We start from the raw sequence: 24,030 nt of genomic DNA, 5'->3' as shown, positions 1-24,030 counted from the left end.
CAGTTTGCGTGGAAGCGGCATTTCGGAATAAGCCTGTCAGTCAGTTCATTGACCTTGTCCTTAAACAGTGTCCACTTTTCTTCGACGGACCATGAAAAGAAAGTAGTTTCTAAACTGGATAAGAATGCGTTAAGCGCCAAATTTATTGCTTCATAATTGCCCTTGTCGTACAACCGAATGGTTTTCTGGGTGTTTAGACGAATTAACGGTTTAAATGCAAATTCGGTATGGATGACCTTATGGTCACTTATTTCGGGGAGATAAGTAATCGAGACCATGTTATCAGGGTGACTGGTTAGTATTAGGTCCAAAATATTTTCACACTCTTGTGTTACGCGTGTTGGTGCAGTTACCATTTGTGAAAGGTTAAAATTTAAACGAACGTCCAGGAAAGCCCCGGCTTCGCCTTGTGCCTGTGACGGCATGGTTTGGTTAAGCCAGTTAATACCCGCAAAATTAAGATCACCGAACAAAACTACGGGGGCGTTGGGATACTTTTTTGTAACTTCGTTTAAGACGTCGTTAAGGTTATTGGAAAAGTCAGGACAGCTATTCGGGGGTCTGTAGCAGATGCCAAGTAATACTGACTGGGGCTTAGCAGAACAAAGAATCCAAATCATTTCAAGGTCAGATGACAGATTAACTAACGAGCAGGTCATTTTTTGGTTTATGGCAATAAGAACTCCTCCTCCCTTCTTATCTTTTCGATCCTTTCGAAATAGCTGAAAATTAGGCAAATCGGCCAAGACCTCTTGATGAGAGACGCTGTCATTTAACCATGTTTAGGTTAATATAAAAAAGTCGCTGTTGGATGACAAAGCCAGATTCGAAATATGTTCGCGCTTTGAAATGATACTTCAAATATCAGTGAAGATCACGGAAAACAAAAAAGCTGATTTGGGGAAAATTTGGGGGGAGATTGGCCTTGGTCGAGGACGGGATGATTGCTATTTTAATTCTTTCACAGACTGCGATGTCTCGTCAAAGACGTAGCGTTTAGTTCCGAGAAACAGGGTTTTGAAGCGCACAGTGAAAGCTGTTGACTTAGTTCTTGCAAAAGCAATTAGATGTTTGCGCGCATGACGTAACGGCAGGGGAGAAGTCCTCGCCCACGCTGAAGCCTGTGTCCTTGAATTTGCGGCCGTTGGAAAGGATAAGTTCTTTTGCCTTGGATGATTGAAACTTTAAAATTATGGGTCGAATGCGGTTTTCTGAGAAGCGCCCGAGGCGGTGCACACGCTCAATTTCTGAGGGAGGAATTGTTAGTTGGAGTGTGTCACAGCAGTGACGGACGATTATTTCTTCCCAGTCCGAATACGTTTCAGTTTTAGTAGTATCCCGAATGCCATAAAATATAAGATTGTTACGTCTCGAACGGTTCTCACTGTCATCTACACGGCATTCGAGATTACAGATCTTGTGAGTCATTTCGTTTGTGAGTGTCTTTAGGTCAACTATCTCTGTGCGCATGTATGAAAGGGCAGTGCAATGTTTTTCAAGGTCAGTGATGCTTTTGCACAAATCTGTTATCGTTACGTCCGTCGTTTTTAGTTGATTTTTAATTTCCTGCATGTCCGAAATAAGCTTATTTTGTCCAGCGGATAGCTTCTGCAATTCAGTAAGCAAGTCTTCACCAATGGGAGGCCCAGGGTTAATTTCGTCATCCCCTGCCAAAAGCAAAAAAGAGCGTACGACCTGCGCACACTCAACAATAATCGCAACACAGCATCGTGGGCTCGGCAGCTGAACTAAAAAATAATTACTCGATTTCTTAGCAAGACAAAAATGTGACAGTTTCACTGTTAATTTTGCTTAAAGTTTCGCTTCAAGCTGAGCCTCCAGATCAGCTGTTCTGCTTAATTTCTCAGATTCAGGTGGTACATCTGATGACGGAGGAACTTCCATTCTTTCCTTTTTCAGAGGTGGTGTGGGTGTTGCAGATTCTGTAGCGGGTAAAATATTACTATCTGTGGGTGAAAGGTGACTAGGGGGTGGGTGTGACGGTTGGGTAATGGCCTGTAGCAAGCTTCTTACCTCGTCTCGAAGGCGGGCCAGCTCCACATCCCGATTGTCTGGTTTACGAGTGACTAGTTCTGCCCATGTGAGCTCTTCGGAGGCCATTGGCGGTGCTGACAACTGCCATGTTGGGAATTCTTCTGTGTGCTGCTGCTGTCGCCTGGTAGTGCCCCTGTGAACCGGGGGCTTCATTGTGATCTGTCGCTGCTTTGCCTTACACCACCCTGTTTCTGAAGGTGCTCTTCGCCACATAGGATGCATTGCGGCACGAATTGCAGACTTTTATCTTCTCCGTGATCTTCAGTGCACTTTTGACATCGTGGTTTCTTATGTTGCGAGCACACATCACATCTGTGCCCTGGGGCACGGCAGTTCGTGCAAACCTCTCGTCATGCTCTGTATGGCGTGCACAGGTGCACTCCCCCCCATAGCAGATAATTCTACGAGGGATAGGTCCCTGGGCAAAGGTAATAAAGATAGACTTGGACTCACCCATGCGTCCTGCTAGCAGGATACCCGCTTCAGGATTTCTCGTTTGCAGTTCTCAAAGAAGCTCTTCTTCCATTTCATCCCAGAAAGCATTATATATCACGCCTCGAACAGTATCCACAGCACGGGCTACGTACACTGCTACCACGTAGTAGGCCTTTGCGTTCAAGGTAATGCTGCGTATTGTAACTAGCTCCAGGGCTGCTTCTTAGCCCTGGAGCTAAGAAGCAGCCCTGGAGTTAGTGGTGGCTACTGTGCCCGTATTGTTTGTTGGGTGTACACGTATTTTCACATTTGCGTCCACCAGTATCTCCGCTGTCATGCAAAGGTGACGAAGTAGGAGCTGCGCCTGTATTTTTGGCATGAAGAGGCCTACCTGTGACCGGAAAATCACCTTGATAGCATGCTCTGGCAGTGGAGCCATTTGCCTACTTCTGTGGGTCACTTGCTGCGTTGCACGCAGCTGCGCTGGGTTCGGGTGGTACGTCGGACGCCAGGTCGATGTGATAAGCGTCTCAGTGCGTTTCTCCGCGAGTTTCTGGTTTTCGCTTGCTTCGCGTACATTGTTCAGACGCTCTTTTCACTGAGACTTGCCTTGTTAGGTTCCGATGAGTCCAGTCTGATGTGTCGTAGTCTCCTTCTCGGAGGGTAGTTCCTTCGACATGTACCACATCCATCGTGTTGGTGAGCCGCCGAGCTAGGCCTCGCGCTTGGCTTAGCTCAGCCTGTATGGCGTGCTGGGCTTCACAATAAATCAAGTTGCTTCGGCGCAAGGATAACCAAACTTGGTGGATGTCCTCTCCGACTCTCCACTTGTGTGAAACGAATATTGGTGAGCCTTGATTCCAATATACCAAAGCGGCCGCATCGGTTTCACGGAGCCGATGATACGTGCATCCACACCCGCTGACAACGAGGTGCTCTCTTACAGCTTCAAAGGCAGGATGTCGTGACATATCACAAAAGCGAGAATTGTGCAACAAAAAACATACTTTAGAATAATGTAACCTGTTCTGTGCAACCTCTTGGATGTGTGCACACCTAAGGAATTTTATGAAAGATTAGCTTTAGTCACTCACACAAAAAAAGAATGAAGAAGTGAGAGCTGTTGCACGTGCTTCGCGCACTCCCCCATCACCTACAAAACATTAATTTTGGCTTAGAATACCTTATAATGAGATGATGCTAGATGTCTCATGCTGACAGGTATGTTTGCCGCAAATACGTGACAGCCGGAATTGAAGGCAACACGCGTTTCGGGACATGTTTAATCTGCATTTTTCGGTATGTCGCGAATTCGCGCAACCTCGCAATAAAGAGTTAAACTTGTGTGAGACAGCACTGGGAAAACGAGTTATTCAAACACATGCCTGTATTGGTCGCTCGTCTCTTATGAGTGCTACTACAATACTTAGTGATACTTACCGCAACCTCACAAACAATAAGTGCACTTGGCAGCCCATGCTTTCTTCTAGTGGACAAGGCTTCATATAGTGGACAAGGCTTCATATTGATAGTGGACAAGGCTTCATATTGACCTAATTAAATGTGCTTCAATATTTGCTATATAAATTTTACTACCAATTATCAGTGCACTTGGTGCACAACAAAGCCAGTTTGCAGGCCCTCTTCATATATTTGGGCCAGAAAGGAGCAAACAAGGGAAAGCATACATTCTAGCCTTGTTGTGCATTTGATTGATTTGTGGGGTTTAACGTCTCAAAACCACTATATGATTATGAGAGACGCCGTAATCGAGGGCTCCGGAAATTTCGACCACCTGGGGTTCTTTAACGTGCACCCAAATCTGAGTACACGGGCCTACAACATTTCCGCCTCCATCGGAAATGCAGCCGCCACAGCCGGGATTTGATCCCGCGACCTGCGAGTCAGCAGCCGAGTACCTTAGCCACTAGACCACCGTGGCGGGGCGCCCTGTTGTGCATATGACAAGCATTGTGCTAAAGCCAACACTTCTATATTTTTTTTTTTCACTTTGAAAACTATGGCACACAGGGTGACCCATATGCATTTCCAGCGGCATAGTGGTGTAAGACGAATTTTTAGCCCAATGAGACTGCATCGTGCCATCATCCTTGGGTCGTTGTGGCCGTTTATATCATTAAAGTACACCAACAGTGCGACATGAGCGTGTGACGAATACACTCAACCTCGTTATAACAAAGTTGAAAAGGAGCCACAATTATTTCGTTATATGCATCATTTTCTTATATAGATTATAACAGTTTGTGGCAATGTATGCTCAGATGGGCGCACACCTGTAAGCATGCAAAGAAAGAAACCACCTCGAGGCCCAATGTACCGCTACGCGACCACGCGTGCGAGAGAAAACAAACCCACTCGAACCTCATCAATTTGAACATGCTTAATTCGAACTTCCGAATATTTCGAACTCACGCTGAGGTCCCGTCAAAGCTATGTGTATTCTAATGGTCGAAAACGCCCTGTAATTCGAACACGCAAGCACTTGTGATGGTTAGTTCGAACATAACAAGTTCCATAAATGCTCTCAGCACCATGCCCAACCCGCGGCAGCACCTCTCAATGCTGCGCGCGAAGAAGAAAACGAAGAAAAGGAAAAAAAAGACTGAGGCAAACTGTTTGCTCTCTCTCAAATGTCGATCTGCGACGTGTCTGTGCCACGCTTCTCTCTTTTCCGTCTCTGCACATAGAGACCCTTCTCCTTTCAAGGGCCCGCACGGAGAGAGAAGAAAAAAAAAAGCTGTCGCAAAGAGTCCTCCTTTCTCGGTGCAGAGGGTAGCAGTAGAGACGCAGTCGTTGGTGTCTTCTTTAAGGCGCGGAGAGGAAAATCACTTTGCACCGCGGCGACGCTTCTCGGCCATGTGACCTTCTGAGCGCTTTCTCAATCCTCTCCGCTGGCTGTGTGAGGAGGACGGCTCTCCCGGCCGCATGTCGCATGGCTGTAAGATTGGCGCGGTAGTTTTGAAAGAGCCGCGCCAAACGAGCGTCAAACTTTGCAGAAAACGATATTGTTAACCCCCTACGGTTGTTGTTTTTTTTTTTCAATAGACTATTTGACAGACTAATTTAGTTCGTTATATACATTTACCGGTCAATTTTACTTCGTTACAACAAGGTTTAAAATGCATGGTTCTCAATGGAACTTTCAAGGGGAACTTTATTTACTTCGTTATATCCATAATTTTGTTATATCCCATTACATTACAACGAGGTACGAGTGTATAAATAACAGGCTGTAACTTGAAAGTCACCCTTGAAATGCATGTTTGGTAAACAGTGATCTATTTTTCTGAGTATAAGACTGCTCGAATCAAGGTGATGTCACAAGTGACCTTTGTTACGATTATGCAAAAGAAATGCTCAATACCTAAAATTGGAAGGAATTTATTATAAGAGTAATCAATGACTCTTTAGTATTTCATCGGTCACATTAGTGAACCCGCAATTAATTGGTGATTATGATCTGTCACATCTTTTACCAGTCATATCTTTTTCTGTAACATGTAAAAGCCTGGACAACACACTCTGGGTGAAGTAGCTGCAAGCACGTGGAATCGTAAGGGAGCCCAAGTAGCCCGAGCATGCCCAGAGAACGCCACACGTGCAGGTGCCAGGAGAGAAAGCTAACTAATACAAAAACAAAAAAAGAAGGTACAGAAAAATCCCCAAGACCATGGCGCGTGACGATGAAGCTCTTGGGAAGGCCCTCGCTGCCACGTAACCTTTCCATGCATAGCTGTCAGCACACTATTGGGTACAACAAGAAGGCGAACGACATCTCAAATGCAATATTAGTTTAGAGCTCCACTTATACAAATAAGGCTTAATATAACAAACTTCAAAATAACTAAATTCTTGATACAACAAAACATTCCAGCTTTTATAACTTCTGGTCAAAAGAACAACACGCATTTTCAACCTCATTATAACGTAGCAAATTATTCTGCGATTCCAATATAACAAAGTTTCACTGCTGCTACACAGGAATCTGGGATAATAAATTTAAACTTGGGCAGGTGCAAGTGCTCATTTGGTTTATATGCACATACTTTTGCTAATTATACTTGCCAATCACGTGTCGTGCAATAGTGAGCAGGAGCTGAAGTCGAGAAACTTGTTTTCTGGCAGCAGGAAAACGAAGCTCCTCTATGCCCTCCTTGCTTTAAAAAAGACAGGCAGGCAGTGTAATTCCATTTAGGCAATTTCCAGTTAATGAGATTCTAATGCACGGTAAAGCCTGTATCATTATTCAAGTAGGTTCAACAGTACAATTCAACCAAACATAGTACGTATAACTGATATGTGGGGTTTAATGTCCCTAAACCACCATATAATTATGGTGATTGTATTATGGTGACGATTATGGCGACGCTGTAGTGGAGGACTTTGGAAATTTTGACTACCTGGGGTTCTTTAACATGTACCCAAATCTGAGCACATGGTCCTACAGCATTTTCGCCTCCATCAAAAATGCAGCCGCCGTTGCCAAATTCGATCCCGTGACCTGCTAGTCAGCAGCCAAGTACGTTAGCCACTAGACCACAGCGGCTGAGCGACCAAATACAGTACAGACCATTTAAAACGTAACTTGTGGGAGTCGCGAATATCCGCACTATAAGCGGTACCGCACTATAACCAACACAACCTTCTTCAAGGGCCACAGTGGCGCGAAACGTTTTGAGCATGCATCTCGTGTGTTCGAGAATCGAAACATAGGATGCATGGTGCTTATAAGCATTTAAGTTTCCTAATGTTAAAAAACAAATATTCGCATTACCAATGAAATGAACGTGCAAAGGGGAGATCTAACAAAAGAAACCACCAAGGCGAAAATTTGTGGACTACTTTTCAGACCACCTCGATCATGCGCATACACACAAACTATGTTGAATTACGTCTAAAATTTCGCACGCTGAAAGACACTAATCGTTCGATTTTACGGGCGCACACCCAATTTCAGGAGAACTCAATCGAATTGCGAGGTCCATTTGACTGCTACACGTGCCACCCTCGTCTTTATCAATGATATATATTCCTTCACTTCAAGTGCAGCCACCGCAAAGAGCTTCGTTCATTTCGTCGTACCAAACCGCAGCTTAGATTGCACGCAACAGCTACCGAAATGCAACCAACACTGATTAGGCCTAGCCTGCCGTTCAGCATGTTGTTGCAGGAAGTTTGGCGAAGACATGAAGATCGGGCATTAATAAGATTGCACTCAAGCATTGAACCAAGAACAGCGTGCGTGATACAAAGTTTGCGTTCGTGGTCGGGAGATCAACAACGAGGAAAACCCGCCAAGTTAATGTAAAACTGCACACTGGCAGCAAAGGCGAAAGCTACCGTCAAAAGCCGTAAAAAATTTCAAATTTATGGACGAAGTAGCAAACGCGATATTTGTAGGAAGCACGATAATGATGACGCCTTTCTTGACAGAAAACTCAAGCGCAGTTGATAAGGACGGAATCATACGTGCCATGTTGAGCCGCGTGCAGCCGAGCCAAGTTAGTGACGCTCTGCGTGTACACTGTAGCAGGCCGGTCGGCGCCGGTGCAAAGGCTTTATCCGTCGGTTAGGCCACTGCCCTCCTCCCACTTGAAGAGCGCGTACAGTATGCCGCGCTTTACGGTATTTTTTCAATTCTTTTTCTTCCCTCTACCCTTTGTTCGTTCACTTCGCATCCCTTCTTCCTCCGTAACAACCTGGTCGTTCGCTCCCCAGCGATGCACTCGGCGCGCCTCCTTTCAGACGCGCACTCTCTTCTGCGTTTGTCACAAAGATTTTCGGCAACCGCATCAAAACCAGTCTTTTGCCTCAGAGGGACTGCACAATAAACGCTATGCATATATCCATGGGGTTCTATGGAACGCCAAATGGGAGCCGAAAAAGAAACCATTGCAATCATTCCTGCACCATAAGCAGTTACGTTATAAGTGGTCTATACTGTAATAAGGTTGACTATATGCATACCAGTGTGGCTGGCCCTTGTCATGCTTCATGATACTGCTCTATCCTTCATAAACTCATGCATGAACACCTCATCAAGAGTGATGTAAGCGTGGAAGACTCTGCACCCCATTCCCTGAAACGTTAATCTGCACCGTCACACCTCCCAACGGCATGCCAGTCTGCCAACCCAACAACTAGTCCTTCGAAAAAGCTTCCCTGGAAAACTTCTGTGACTGTAACTCCCCCCCCCCCCCCCCTTGACATTCCTTTAATAAATGGCAAAATCATACTGCCACTCCTACACCTCGTGGCAATATTTAGTCCTGTGCCTCATATAATTATCTTGGAGGTCCAGTCAACAGGCTCTAACTTTTTTTTTACATCCCCCAAGAAGCTTGGCAATTTGAGAGTAGACCACGGTGATCATGTGTTTTGAATATTACAGCACTGCACGCCGCACCGAGCCTCCATTTCGAAAAACAATTCCCGCACTCCTTTCCTACACCTGACCAATTCCTCTTTCATGTGCAGCTACGCAAAGTCACCATTCGGCGACTTGATGTAGCGCGCGGCTTGTTGATTGGTCTAAACCAGTCACGGCGACAGGCTACGCCTTCCGTTCCCTGTGAGGGAGAAGGGCGACGAGACCACGTGAAAATTTAAAACCAGTTGAAACTGATATTCTAACCCCTGTAACTTCATTAATATAGCACATATTCGCAAAATTCTTGGGGCAGCATTTTCACAAAGCAAAAGTGTACATATTTCTCTGTATAACAATTTTCAGACCTCGGGGCTGTTTACTGACCCATTAAAATTAGCTTTTTAATCGTCATTAAAATATATTGGATATTTCAAAAGTTCACTATATTGAATTTTGTTGCCCCTATCAAGAAGATTCCGTGCCTTTTATTTACCCTTTCCAATCCACTTCGATCACTCAAAATACCTAACATAATTTATGGTGGCAAGTTGAGCAGTTAGCTATATTTATATTTAACCATAAACAAGTAATCAAAACAAATACACAGCCCTACCACAAGTTAATTGTCAAGAAAAGAAGAAATATTGAAGCACAGATGCTCAAAACGATTGAGTATAATATGCATAGCCCATGTCTCTGCAGACTTGATCAATCAGTGTTTACAGTCATAAACCGAAAGATGTACACAGGTAAAACTCAAAATTAACAGGCACTGCACAACCTCCTTGAGATAATAGTTGTTGCAGAAACACTTTGCACGTTTCTGCCACCACTTGCTCCGCAAGAGGGTAATCAACCGAGAGCAAGATAAGCCACAATCCATGATCACATTGATGAACTTGAAGTTCTTTTCAAGTCACTCACTTGGCTGCTTTTTGGAGAAGGTCTCGCTGCCAGCCGAACTGCACAGCTTGCAGGTGAAAGTGTAGTTGGTCATAAATGGAATGCATTTTCTGAAAAAAAGAAAAAACTAAGTGCTTGTGAGACCTATGTGCATGCAACAAAGCCAATGACAGACATGTATAGGGGTGCAACAGCCAAAATAGAATTTGGAACTATTTCAGAGCAGCAAAATGTTGCTATTGAAGTACTAAAACCCAAATTTGGAGCAAGTTATGGAAAAAAGAACATCTATTTTTTTTATCAAGAAAGACCGAATTCGGAGCAGTATAAAACAAAAGGCCTAAATTTAGAAAAAAAGACTATATGTATAAGCCATTCCACCTCAACTAAATTATGCAGAGTGAACATGACCACCACTTTTTCAAATAATGTAGTGTTTTAAACCACCCCTCTAAGCAAACAATGATGAAGTCCACATTAACATTATTCGCGCCCCTCTAGTCCTTTGACAGAATGTGAATTCAAATGTGGCTCTGCCAAGCTGGCGACTGTGAAATACAGAAGAATCATAAACCCGAGAGGTAGGGGTATGGTATGGTATGAAAAAACTTTATTTAGGTTCGTCAGGGCGTGAGGGTGGCAAAAAAAATTACTGAAGCACAATTTTTAGGCCAGCAGAGATGTGATTCAATGCTCAAAGTGATTGCCGATAACTTTGCTTAGACGTCAGCAATCATACTTGCACTCTTAATAGTAAGTTGCATAGTTTTCCTATTGCACCATGACGATGTGTAAGGTTTTTGGATTGATATTGGGTTTAACATCCCAAAACCACCATGTGATTATGAAAGACCCCGTAGTGGAGGGCTCCGATAATTTTGACCTCCTGGGGTTCTTTAACGTGCGCCCAAATCTGAGCACACAGGCCTACAACATTTCCGTCTCCATCGGAAATGCAGCCACCACTGCCGGGATTCAATCCCACGACCAGCGGGTCAGTAGCCGGGTACCTTAGCCACTCGACCGCCACGGCGGGGCCAATGAGTAAGGTATAGTTAGTTTTGGACAAACTTTTTATGCCACTATACTTTTATGATTCTTAGCCAATAGTGGCTCATACTGCTGCACATTAACCGTAGCATGCAAAGAACTATCAAGAAAGTGTGTATAAAACATTTGAAAGGAGAAGAAAAATTGTAATGTGGGAATTCTTAAAATCATCAGCCCATACTAATTGCTCATATTAGGTTTGTAATTATTGTACCGGCAATTTAAAGTTTTGAAGAAGACACTTGCACCCCTTACCTGTTAAATATCTGTGCAAAATTTAATCCCTATCAAGCTATCAGAAGTACCAAAAACATGTTGTCCAAGCTCAAGAAGTTGCTCAAAGATGAATCTTGCGAAAAACGCATTTTGAAGCCATAAGTGAAAGCCTACCTATACTGAAAAGATGTGTTTTTAAGATCATTTCTTCCATGATGAGAGCTTGAGAATCATGCTTATCTGAAGTATGTGACTTTAGCAGGGGTGCAACAGCCCAAATAGAATTTGCAGCAATTTTTGGAGCAGTAAAATGTTACTTTTGGAGCACTAAAATCCAAGTTCGGAGCAGATTACATGAAAAAATTTTCATCATGAAACATTAAACTTGAAGCAGTGTAAAAATGGAAGTTTACACTAACAAAAAAACATATGCACAAAACATTAAACCCACCTTATTCGTGCAGAGTTAACAAGAGCACTGCAATTTCAAAAAACGTAGTATTCTGAATTACCCCATTGAGCAAACAAGTCCACGTAGCATTTGCTGGGCCTGTTGAATCTTTGGGCAGACTATGCTAATGCGAATGTGGTACTGCCAAGCTGGCGGCCTTGAACTTCTGGATATTCGGAGTAGGGGAGGCGAAAAAAAAACTACTGTACAGGTGTTTTTTTTTATGGCAGCTGCTTCAAATGATGGCCAGTAATTTTTTAGAAGTAAGCAATCTTATCAGTACTCAGATTATACTGTGGATACATGCATGAACAACTGAACAAAATGTGCCGTGTCACGTGAATAACACTAACAGCCCTTCCAAATCAAAATTCACCTTTCCGCGAGACACAAGTGTACTGTGGCGAAGGCCAAGCAATTTTAGAACTACTACACCCCCCTTCCCCTACTCTTTTTTTTTTCTTTCACGGTGGGGTTAGACTTAAGGCATAACATTGCAGCTCCCTTGCACGACATGTTCGACCAGATAAAGAACAACGGCACACGCCCGCTGGCCCAGCGAAGGCAGCGGATATCTATTGTTGGGACGACGCAACTTAAAGCAAGAAAAATTATTTATACATCCTTGCTATGGCAACCAACATGATGGATGGCAAGGACAGCGTTAGCAGCCCATCGACCTTGTTTGCGCATAGAAAAACGCAGCTTAAGGCCCTAATGTGCCATTACCGCGTTTTCTGACTAGGAAAGTGTTCGTGGTTAGGGCAATGCAATTTTTGGGGGCTTGAAGTGCTGTCCTCCTGCCGACAGCTATCTGTCGTGATCAAAGGACGGCTGGATGCAAGGAGTGATTACTTCATCTTATACTTTACCTGATCGATCACGTGTGGCAAGTGCTCTCACCTATACTTTACTTGATCGATCACGTCTGGCAAGTTCTCTCACTTAACGAGCACATAACTTACACCATGGTTTAGGCCTAGAGTCTGCACACATGGTTTGATTGATGACACAAAGTGCAGGTAGCCAATGTGACCTCCGTTTCTCGCTTATATTTGCGCAACTGATAAAGTTTTGAGGCTGATTGGGCATTTTGGCACAGCTTCAGCAAATTTCATGGTTATGGCGCAGCTCGGCGCAACAATGGGGAATTGTATCAAATTGGCGCAGCTGTTGCAGCCCTGCTTTAGTGAACTCCTCATGCAAAATGCAATGGCAAGCATCCAGGTGACAATTTCTAGGCATCTCTAGACAACGAGATCTCTTTAGTTTTAAATAGCCACCTTGTACTCTTTAAAAGTGATTTTAACCCACTTCAAGTTGAATTACCATCTTCAGTTTATTTTTGTCCTGAAAGTAGACAAACTAATCTTGTCAAGCCAAAGAAAAATGAGAAATGTGCAATTAAGGAAAAAAAACTTGCTTTTTTAGACATGCATCTCCCTTTAAGAAAAATTCTACTACAGTCATGCTCCATTTCTTGTAGACATACTCTATGTTAATGTGGAACTACTGTTATGCAACTGTTACAGTGATAATGTTATGTAACTAAAACTGGTTAATGGACTTTTCCTACACTGAACTGAGGATAACTATTTATATTAGAAAGCTGCAGTGCATGCCATTTGAGGGCATACCCATTTCTTAGAAATCACGAAAGTTGCTTAATTTGAGATTTTCATTACATTTCAAAGGCAAAATCTAAACCAATCATATGTGGCACACAGAAAACACGGCCTCTATGTTACACAGGGCCAAAACTTCATATGATAAAAAGTGACGAAAATCGAATCACGGTGCATCAAAGCCGCATATAGTTGACAAAATCGACGCAAATTCTGAAATACACGAGTAGACAGCTTATTCTTTCAGTGCCACGCATGGTGCTAGTTCGTTTCTTTTTTATATATAAACAGGAGCAAAGAGCAAAGATTGCCATCGCGGTATTCTTACAAACAGCTTAAAAGAAACAGATAAGCACCCGACACTACAGGCAAAGACAAGGCGATCCACTGGTGCCAGTGAGATGACTCGATGCTTTTCACGAAAAGATACAGCCACAACCCAGCTTTATTCAAATTTGGTCCCTTCCTTACCATGGAAGTGAACTGATCAATGTAACAGAGAGGTGATGTTTTCTGCGAGCCAGGTGCAATTATTTAAATTTAACTCTCAAAATTCAATTATATTTTGAATTTGTACAACCTGGGTGACTTCTGAAAAATGGGCATGCCATAAATTGGCATGCAAAATGTTCTAATATAAATAACTGCCCCTGAGTCAATAATTAAAAAGTTATTTCAATGAGTTTTTATTAACCAGTTGTGACAATGCAGGGGTACAACTGCAGAAATACAACTTGAAGCAATTTATGTAGCAGCAAAATGCTACTTTTGGAGCACTAAAATCCAGATTTCGAGCTAGTTATGGGAAAAAATCATACATTTTTTTATCATGAAATATCAAATTTAGGGCAGCATAAATAAGAAGGCTTACATTTTGAAAAAAAATATGTATAAACCATTAACATCTAAATCAGGCAGTGTTACCATGAGCACTGCTATTTCAATGAAAGTAGTATTTTGGACTATCTCACTTAGAAAACAGTGATGAAGTTCATGCTAGCATTTGCTACGCCTGTCAAATGATTTGACAGACTCTGTGAATTCAAATATGGATCTGCCAAGCTTGCGACCTTGAAATTTTGGTGATTCGTAAGACCGAAAATCAGGGTTGGGGAAAAAAACAAAACAAAAAAGACTGAGCACAGTTTAGTTTGCTTTTTTAGGGAAGTAGAAATGTCATACACTGCTCCATATGATTGCAAGTAGCTTATTAGGACGTCAGTTATTATACTGGTACTAAGAATTATGCAGCATACAAACACATGAGTAACTGAACAATATGTGCAGTGCCCCGTGAATAGTGCTAACAGCCCCTTCCATGTCTCAATACGCTTTTTTGCAAGACACCAGTGTACTGTGGCAAAAGTGGCTTAAGCAGCATTCTCTGCATGAATTTGAATCACAAGCCAAGAAATTTTCAAACCGCTGCACCTTCCCCCCCCCCCCCCCCATCCCCAGCCCAACTTCCCACCTTTTTTTTTTTCATCTGGGGGGGGGGGGGTTGGGTGCGGCTTTGGCTCCCTTGCAAAGCATGTTCGACCAGGTAAAGCAACAACAGCGCACAGCCGCTGGCCCGGCGACAGTACCAGATATCTATCGCCAGGGCGTGAACTTCCGGGACGACGTAACTTCAAAACAAACAAAAACAATGGCCCCATATTTGAATGTTTCACCGCAAATGTTGTCAAAAAAACGATATTCTTGCTTCTGGAGAGAGTGAACAAAACGTTTATTTGATGTTCTGCGCGAAAAAATCAGTTAATTGTATTCTGGAGGCGCTGCGTTACAGAGTCTCGATCCGTGCAGCGGAGGCAAACGAGTGCGTCAAGACACATTAGACACAAGCGCTATCTCACAGTTATCTTTGAGAACGAAAGAAGGCATGCGCACCTGTCTGAGAGGCGATAAGGTGTAGAACTCAAAGCGACGGGCAGGTAGGACCACTGTGTCATCTTAGCAAAGCGTTGGAAACACTTCCCTTTTCGAGCCTCGGATTGCATTGTCAACCCAGTGTGATAAACTCTACAGTCCTTAGAAGTACTTATGTATGCCTTCTCTAGTATAAATACACAGATACAAAATATTGACGTGTTGTTATAGTTCCTCAGATATGTGCAATAATTGCTTTTTAATTGACAATCGCACAAGCATGAATGCTGAAACATGAGTAATATTGGTGGTCACTGCGGATGGGGATGGCTGTTGGGGTATTGTTAAGGCGGATAAACAGACAAATGTACAGGCAGACGGACCAAAAATTTGCGTAGAAAAAAAGTTTTATAAATCACTGCTAAGGCAATCAACGTGATCACTGGCAACGCCGGCGTTCGCAGCACGTCGAGCTTGTTCGCACGAGGAAAACGCGGCATACGCTTCCAGCTTTAGTTCCCAACAAGCCATAGCCGCCTTTTGATGCTAGGAAATTCACATTTCAAGCTAAGGATTGGTGGCTACAGCAGTGCATTTTTGTCTTGCAGTTCCATCGTCTCGCCGATAGGTATCCACTGCGGTCAACGGACCAATGGGTGCGCAGCATTGTTACTTTATCTGATCATATTTTAAGTACATTTTAGGCACTATAGTTTAGGGCTGCGCACTGCGACGAATGGCACAAACTGCAGGTGGCCAACGTAGACTGCACTTCTCAATGAAATTAGCACACCTGAAAAAGTTTTGAGGCTGGCTGGGCATTTTGGCGCAGCCCAGCGCAACAATCGGAAATTGTATCAAATTGGTGCAATTGGTGCAACTGTGGCACCCCTGACAATGTCATTCTAGTTTACGCATAATATTTTCACCTTGACATAGAGTATGTGTTGAAAAGCAAACGACTGCAGCATGATTTACACAACATTTTTACAAATGAAACTGCATTACCTAATGAAACAAAAAAAAAAACACCCTGTACGTGCAATGCATATATCCTTATTCATTGGAAAAATCTTATAAAAACAAAAATGTCAATGAATAAAGAACACAATAAATAACCTTATAGTTTTCAGGACATAAAAGTAACACAGAACGCACAATGCAACAGGCTGCCACTTCGAAGAAATATAACCTATAGTGAAAGAATGAAGCATAAATTTAGGTATGTATTATAATTTAAAGCATGGAAAGCCGAAAGAAATCATGGCTTTTTGCCATGATTTATCAGCGGGTTCACAACTGTAAATGTACAATTTCTGACAATATTTTCCTACAGTAATGTTTGCATCATCATCATATAATTTGACAATGACTTGTGAGCCTTTCATTTTACTAATAAAAGAGCACAATATAAAAATTGCTTGCTGGTACCAGGAGGCATAAATTTAATTGTTGAACTAGTTTGCAAAAATATGAAAGAAAAGAAGTATTTAGTTCATTTGCCAAACATCAATTTGATTTAACTTCAGAGTGATATGTACTAATATCAAGGTATTGTAATGAGGCATGCATAGTAGTAAACTCTACATTCAATTTGACGGGCCAAATTTATTATTTACAAGCGCCTGCAGCAAGTTCAAGAATGTTTTTGCCTTTTTCCCTCAATGAAATGTGGCTGACATAGCTGGAATTCAAAACCATGTGCTTACAACATAACCACAAAGCCACCATGACATGATTGATTGATATGTGGGGTTTATCAGAAAAACACCACCATGACAAGTCGTGCCCAGAAATCCTACTTAGATGCTATGAAGTAGAGAAGAAAAGTTTGAACAAAAAAGAAATGCACAACATGCATTTCTTCTGTGTTTTCTGTGCCGTGCAGTATGACATCCAGTCATGGTGGCTTGTAAAGCCATAAACCTAGCCTCCCTCGAGAACCAGCAAATTAAAACGTGGCTATCAATAGACGCTTTAGTTTGAGATGAAACCTAATAAGTTATGAAAAAGTATCATTTTTTATTTTGCAATCTAGTGCAAAATAGAAAAAAAAATAAAGCAATACCTTTCTAGTGCAATCTAGGCAATCCTGCATGATCGTTGGGTACATTTTTTTCATCTTATATGTATTGAGAATAACAATGATAATCACAGCCAAATACAAGAAATGAGGGATCCACATTGAAATTCAGTCTGGTGTTCCTGAATCTCACAAATGGCAGATGCCAATTTTGACGCACTGTAGGATTCAGCACCGAGGCAAACATAGCCAAAAGTACATGCTATGGTTGCTGAACAAATAATGCTCTGCACTGGTTAGCAGTAAATATTTATACAGGTAAGCGCAACATGTGGTGCTATCTAGCTATATATGCAACATAATTACAATAAAATTGTTAACCATTTGCCAATAAGCATATACAAGGGTGCAACATTCGAAATAGAATTTGGAGCTATTTTTGGAGCAGCAGAATCTGGAGCACTAATGTGCTAATTCGGAGCAGGGTACGAGAAATAAAACATCTATTTTTTATCACAAAAGAACAAGTTTGGAACAAAGAAGGCTTAAATTCAGAAAAAAAAAAGCATGTTCAAGCCATTCAACATCACCCAAATCATGCAGAGTAAACATGCGCACTGCTGTTTCAAAAAGCAACCATTTGATCTACCCCACTGAGCAAACAATGATAAAGTTCCTGATTAGCCTTTGCCACATCTGTCAAATCCTTAAACAGAATCTGTGAATTAAAATGTAAATCTGTTAAGCTGGCGACCTTCAAATTCAAAGGATTTGTAAAACTGAGGAGTAGGGGTGGCAAAAAAAACAACTTGCGCAGTTTCTTTTCTTTAGGGCGGCATAAGTGTCATACACTGCTCCAAATGATTGCCAGTAACTTTTTCAGGTGACAGTGATCATACTAGTCCTCACAATTATGTGGTAGTATACATGCATGAGTAATTGAACGAAATTTGCTGTCCCATGAGCAGTGCTAACCGCTCTTTCCAAATCATAATATGTTTTTCCGCGGGACCTGATGTACTGCGGTGAAGGTGGTTCAAGAAGCGTTCTGCACAAGTTAAAACAAGGCCAAGAAATTTTGGAACACCGCTACCCTCCCCCCTTCTTTTTTTTTTTTTACGATGGGGGGTCGTTAGGTTTAGGACACAACATATCGGCTCGCTTGCAAGGTGCGTTCTACCAGATAAAGTAATATCGGCGCACACCCGTTGGCCCAATGACAGCACCGGCCATTGTAGGGACGACGCAACTTATGCACATTCAAGACAGAAAATGATTTACACAACGTTGCTATGGCGACTAACGTGGTTGCCGGCAACGCTGGGGTTCACAGCATATCGACTTTGTTCAGGCGTGGAAAACGCAGTATGCGCTCCCAGCTCTAGTTGCCAACACACCATAGCCGCTTTCGCTGACTAGGAAGTTCCTATTTCCCACGAAGCGTTCGTGGCTACACCAACGCATTTTTGTCTTGAAGTTGCGTCGCTCCACCGATAGATATCCGTTGCGGTCAGCGGACCTATGGGCACACAGCTTCGTTACTTTATCTGGTCAATCGAGCTTCCCGAGTGTCCTGACCTAATGGAATTAGGGTAAGCGTCGTTAGGTCACCGTGGTTTAAGGTTATAGCCTGCATGCTTGGATCGATTGATGACTCATACTGCAGGTAAGCAACGTACGTGGCCTCTATTTCTCGCTGAAATTAGTGCAACTGAGAAAATTTTGAGGCTGGTCAGGTATTTTGGTGCAGCGTGGCGCAATTTCATGGTTCTGGGACAGCTCGATGCAAAAACGGGGAATTGTATCAAATTGGCGCAGCTGTTGCACCCCTGCATATAGGAAGAGCATGCTCCTCCTGTCTGCTTAACCTTTTCGTGCAGGTGTTTTTATTAACAGTACTTTCAAGGAACCATGCAAGCTCAACTGAGTACTACTATGTGATAGTCTATTTTCTAGGGGTCTCGAAACAGTATAATTTAGGGCGAAATTAAATACGAACCAAATAGTGATCATACTGAATCGAATATAAATCGAGTACTACATGAATAGTTCTCGAATAATACAACAAACATTTTCTACATAGGCAGACCTTTCTACAATTCTACTGCTTTTTGTTTCAAGCGAATGTTTGCAAATGTTAACAAAACAACAGCATCATTACATTTGATTGCCAAAGACTTTCCTTGCTTAGGACTATCGAAATACTGTGGCATGCTTGAAACAGAAAATGGCACCTAAATTAAAGAGATCCAAACAAAAGCAGAGTGTGAAAATCAAATTAGGTTCACGACAAATATTCAAAGCATGATTACATTAATTACCAAGATAACTAGACACAATGGCTTAGTGGCTACGGCAATGTACTTAGTAAACATAACGTCACAGGATCACTTCTCGACCATAGCAGTAGCATTTCGATGGAGGAATATGCAAAAACAGCCCCGCCACGGTGGTCTAGTGGCTAAGGTACTCGGCTGCTGACCCGCAGGTCGCGTGATCAAATCCCGGCTGTGGCGGCTGCATTTCCGATGGAGGCGGAAATGTTGTAGGCCCGTGTACTCAGATTTGGGTGCACGTTAAAGAACCCCAGGTGGTCGAAATTTCCGGAGCCCTCCACTACGGCGTCTCTCATAATCAAATAGTGGTTTTGGAACATTCAACCCCACAAATCAATCATCGAATATGTAAAAACAGCAGTGTACCTTAAAGAACTCCCGATGGTAGAAAAAATGTCTCGGGTGCCCCACTATATAGTGACATATATCTTTTTTTAAAATCAAATAGTTTAATGTAAGACTGCAAAGATATCAGTGCAATGCTGAATGACACTTCAAAATGCAAGTAAGAGTATTTGTTATTGTGCCAGAGACTTGAAATGCGCTTTTCTAAGTATGCACGAGCCATACTTGCACATGTGAACACGTAGTACTTAGCTTACGCCACATATCATCCACGTAACAAATCGTTAAGCTAGTTTCTTCCAACCAATGATTTCACCTTGCGGCGAGTAGCAGGCAAGTTTTGAGGTACTGTTTTATTCACAAAATTAAAAAAAATGTAATGACCTTTTCTGAAACATACCAGCAACTTCTGATTCACATTGAGTAATATGAAGTACAATCTCTAGTTGTTATTCATGTAGAAAAAAATAACACTCTTTGAAGTGAGAAACGCCTGAAGCTACGTGAAGCTGCAATAAGGCACAATCATGCAGTGAAAATAACACAGAAATAATAAATATTTTGATGCATCTGCTCAAACATAGAGAATGTCTTACCCAAGTGATAATGATATACATCTGTCATGAAAGAACTTGGAGCAGGAACCACACTGAAGTTCGACGATGTCCATGTTGCGTCCTTTTCCACTGAAAGGTAAAAAACAACTTACCAACGATGGTTAATCACAGCTTTCTTGCACATTTATGCACGCCCGTTGCTAATAATAAGTAAATTCGCAACACTGATGCAGTATTGCGAGACCGCGCACAAAGAATGCTCAAATTCTCGCGTTAAAACGATACCGTTGTCACAAGGGTGCATCACTAGCAGCGACCGAGCCAAATTGAACTTTTTCGGTCGCAAATGGCTCGTTTACACAAGCTATGGAAAGAAGCCGATTACGGTTGAGAAATTCGATGTCAGTCGGGATTTTTTTAGCAATCGAAAATAGCCGCGTGGTAGCAGCAACTAGCTAGTTGAAGTGGATGAGATATCAAAGCCTACACGACAGCCCTTAATTTTTGTAGCGCGTCGCCCTGTCCCTTTCAGCCCTCTGTGTGTGTGTGTGTGTTTTTTTTTTTTGCACGTCCAGACAGTTACACTCAAACGTAACTGTAAGCACCACAATCGTTACATCCAGACGTAACTATAGCCAGCGCTATTGTTACGTCCAGCCGTAACTATAGCCAACGGTAGCGCCACGTCTAGACGTAACTATAGCCGCTGCTTTTGTTATGTTCACGGTCTCACGGTGACATTTGCATCTGGTACGGTAACGTTTGGCACTGCCGCTCGCCGAATTAAGGGGTCATAAGCTCAGATTCACCTATTTACCGGAATCACTTGTGTGTTGAAAGCTGCGTCGTTTACTGTGCCGAACTTTTTCGCGTATCAGCAGCTCTGTTGAAACAGACCAGCTGACGAACTTATGGAAGACGTTGCCGGTACCACTCTACCGTATCAGGTGCTGCCTTTTCGTTAGCTTCCTTGAAGCGGCCAATAAGCGGAGCAATCATGATGAAACCCTGCCTACACTGCGGTTAGTGGTAAACAGCGGCTCTCCAACTGGATGCAAGTGCGGTTTGCGTGCCCGTGCTGATGTATAAAACCTTCTCTAGGGTTACACCCATACGGTAACAGTAGTTAGAGCTGTCAGGCGTCGCAATATGTAAATATCTCGCCGTCCGAAAACCTCATCCGCCTAGTTTTAATGGCGCAGCCCGTGCAATATAGTATCTATAAATGTGTTCTGTGGAACTATTTATAAACAATAGTTAATAGTGTGAGAACAAAACGACGACACAGAGACAAGAGACGTCGTTTTGTTCTCGCGTTATAACTATCGTCATGCCATACCAACTAGCCCAAGCTTCTTCACTTTTATATATAAAAGTTGGCCCGCACAGCCTACTTGTAGCGAATTGCCCCTTGTAGCCATTCCTTCCTCCATGCTTGTAGCAGCCTGTAGCCGTGTTATTATACTACAGGTGACAGCAGCGATTTGGAAGAATTTATCATGATTTTAGATACATTATCATAAATAATTCTTGGTTGATCACGTAGTTTACATTATTTAAGAACTTCTCATTTATTTTGCACTAATATTCAGCATTGATAGCCTGTTTTAGGCCTGCATTGACCACAGCACGATCACGTCGCATCAGACAGTGGATGGACGACATGTAGACATGAAATATAGATTAATATAGATTACGGTTATTGTTGAGTGACCAAAAGACATCCATCTGACTCGTTATATATATATAGATTTTTAGGGGTGTAATGGTAAAAACATCAAAAAAATCACCTCAGAACACAAAACGAATTGCCACTAAGGCCATAGAGTTTTCTGTGGGAAACTCTAAGACTCAGAGTTAATACACAAACCCTACAGGAAAAACTCCCTGCTGGGATAATCTCGCGGTGCACTTTCGTCGCTAACACTCACTATTTTGCTACATCAGAACTGTACGGCGCGGTAGAAACGCGGTTTTGCCCGTCCGGTGCGGCCACGAAGACTATTTTCTTTAAGAAAAAAAATACATATAAGCGACGCCCTTAAAACATCAATACTGCACTGTTTAAAAATATTAGTGCAAAAAAGTAATAAATAAAATCAATTTCTAATAAAGCTTGAATCAATGACTTCACTGTCCTGCACGCGTTCTGTAGGCCAACTACGCCACTGCTGCCAATCGGCATGGTGGGTTTAACAAGCCAGTTTTGTATTGTCATGCTGGACGTAACTCTAACATTTCTTATTTTTACATCTGGATGTAACATTAAAGGCTTCTACTGTTACGTCTAGGCGTAGCTTTTGCGAAAGGTGAAAGTTACGTCCAGCCGACGATTAGCTGCTAAGGTTACGTCCGTCGTGTGGTTCACAATATGCACATGAGTTTGATAATCACTTGGCAGTCTCAGACGTTAGCTTGTGTGTCACTGGGATAATCTCATTTTGCGGTGCGCTTGCTACAGCAGAACTGTATGGCGCTGTAGCAACGCGGTTTTGCGCGTCCGCCGCGGCCTTGAAGGCTATTTTCTTTAAGAAAAAAATATATATATTTATATAAGCGGCGCCCTTGGAACATTTATGCTGCACTGTTTAGAAAAATACTAGCGCAAAAAATTAATAAATAAAATTAAAATATGTGTTTGGGCTTAATCCAACGACCTCACTGTCCTGCACGAGCTGCGTTAGCCGACTACGCCACTGCTAGCAATCGGTTTTGGTGAGTTTAGCCAGCCGGTTTTGTATTGTTGTCACGCTGGACGTAACTCTAACTTGTCTTATTTTTACGTCTGGACGTAACTTTAACGGCTTCTATTGTTACGCCTAGACGTAACACTAGACATTCCGTTCGCACAACTATCCCTGTTAGTTTTTTAATACTGTAACCAGCTACAAATTAGGCAAGTACGACAACGCCGTTCAACTAGCTGGTTTCAATAACACACTTTCATCAGAGCGAACACCGAAGTCATGCACTGAGTCGGTCCCGTAAACTTGACCATTGCACTTCACATTACCAATAGCATTGTTGATCCGAGTTCTTTGAAGTGTCGGGTGTCCGCTTGGAACCATCAGCGCCTTCCTGGACGTACGGTGCTGCCTGCGCAGACGGTGGCTGATTGCTGTTCGTGGTATCGGTCGAGGCGGGATCTCCAAGATTCGACTCTTTTTCCACAGGAATGTTCTTGGTGCAGTTGTCGCTCACCTTCGCCACCTTGTCGGCATCCGACTCATTGCTGCTCGCTTCATCGACTATTTCGCCGCCTTTCATTGTGCATTGAGAATTGTCATCCGTGTCCGCACCTTCGGACCTCTTGCACGCTGACAACCCCTCTGTTTCCGCACTAAGGTTAGTCAACAGAGTCTGCTCAGCCGACTCGGTGCCCATTCTAGACAGACCTACGAAGTTGAAGGTTGCTCGCTCAGGTGGCGCTTTGAAGTATATCTTACAACGTGTAGGATAGTACCCACTGCCTAGGCTCGGAACTATTAAAGCGCGCGGTCAATCACAGCACACCAGCACACCGCCGCCGGGGTGACCGACGCCACCGACAGTACAGTGGCTAGAATTTTTAACCTATTCTAGCCACTGCAGCGATCCACGGACGCCATTTTTGACAAAGTTAGTAGCGCCCCCTCAGCTAACGAAGCATCATACGCAATGGAGCTTTAAATTCGGCAATTATGGCATGAACACTGAATAATAACTACGAGCTTACACCTCTGGTGCCTCTATACGACGTGTTTTCGTCTACTTAAACAGCTTTTTACGCATGTC

The 24,030-nt window shown here is 42.9% G+C and overlaps 1 protein-coding gene across 1 annotated transcript in view; it reads right to left on the bottom strand.

The window, feature by feature from the left end:
• Positions 1-23,880, bottom strand: part of LOC119160927 (set1/Ash2 histone methyltransferase complex subunit ASH2) — a 208,662-nt gene extending 184,782 nt beyond the window's left edge. Inside the window, exons 1-3 of the mRNA XM_075880414.1 lie at positions 23,270-23,880; positions 20,296-20,385; positions 9,806-9,894 (exon numbers count right to left, since the gene is read on the bottom strand). Coding sequence (XP_075736529.1) covers positions 9,806-9,894; positions 20,296-20,385; positions 23,270-23,640 — 550 coding nt within the window. The 5' untranslated portion in view covers positions 23,641-23,880. The remainder of the gene's footprint in view (positions 1-9,805; positions 9,895-20,295; positions 20,386-23,269) is intronic.
• Between the last annotated feature and the right edge of the window lie 150 nt (positions 23,881-24,030).

This window comes from Rhipicephalus microplus, chromosome X (genome assembly GCF_043290135.1).
Source record: "Rhipicephalus microplus isolate Deutch F79 chromosome X, USDA_Rmic, whole genome shotgun sequence".
Lineage (NCBI taxonomy): Eukaryota > Metazoa > Arthropoda > Arachnida > Ixodida > Ixodidae > Rhipicephalus > Rhipicephalus microplus.
This window is presented reverse-complemented; position numbering and strand designations above follow the sequence as displayed.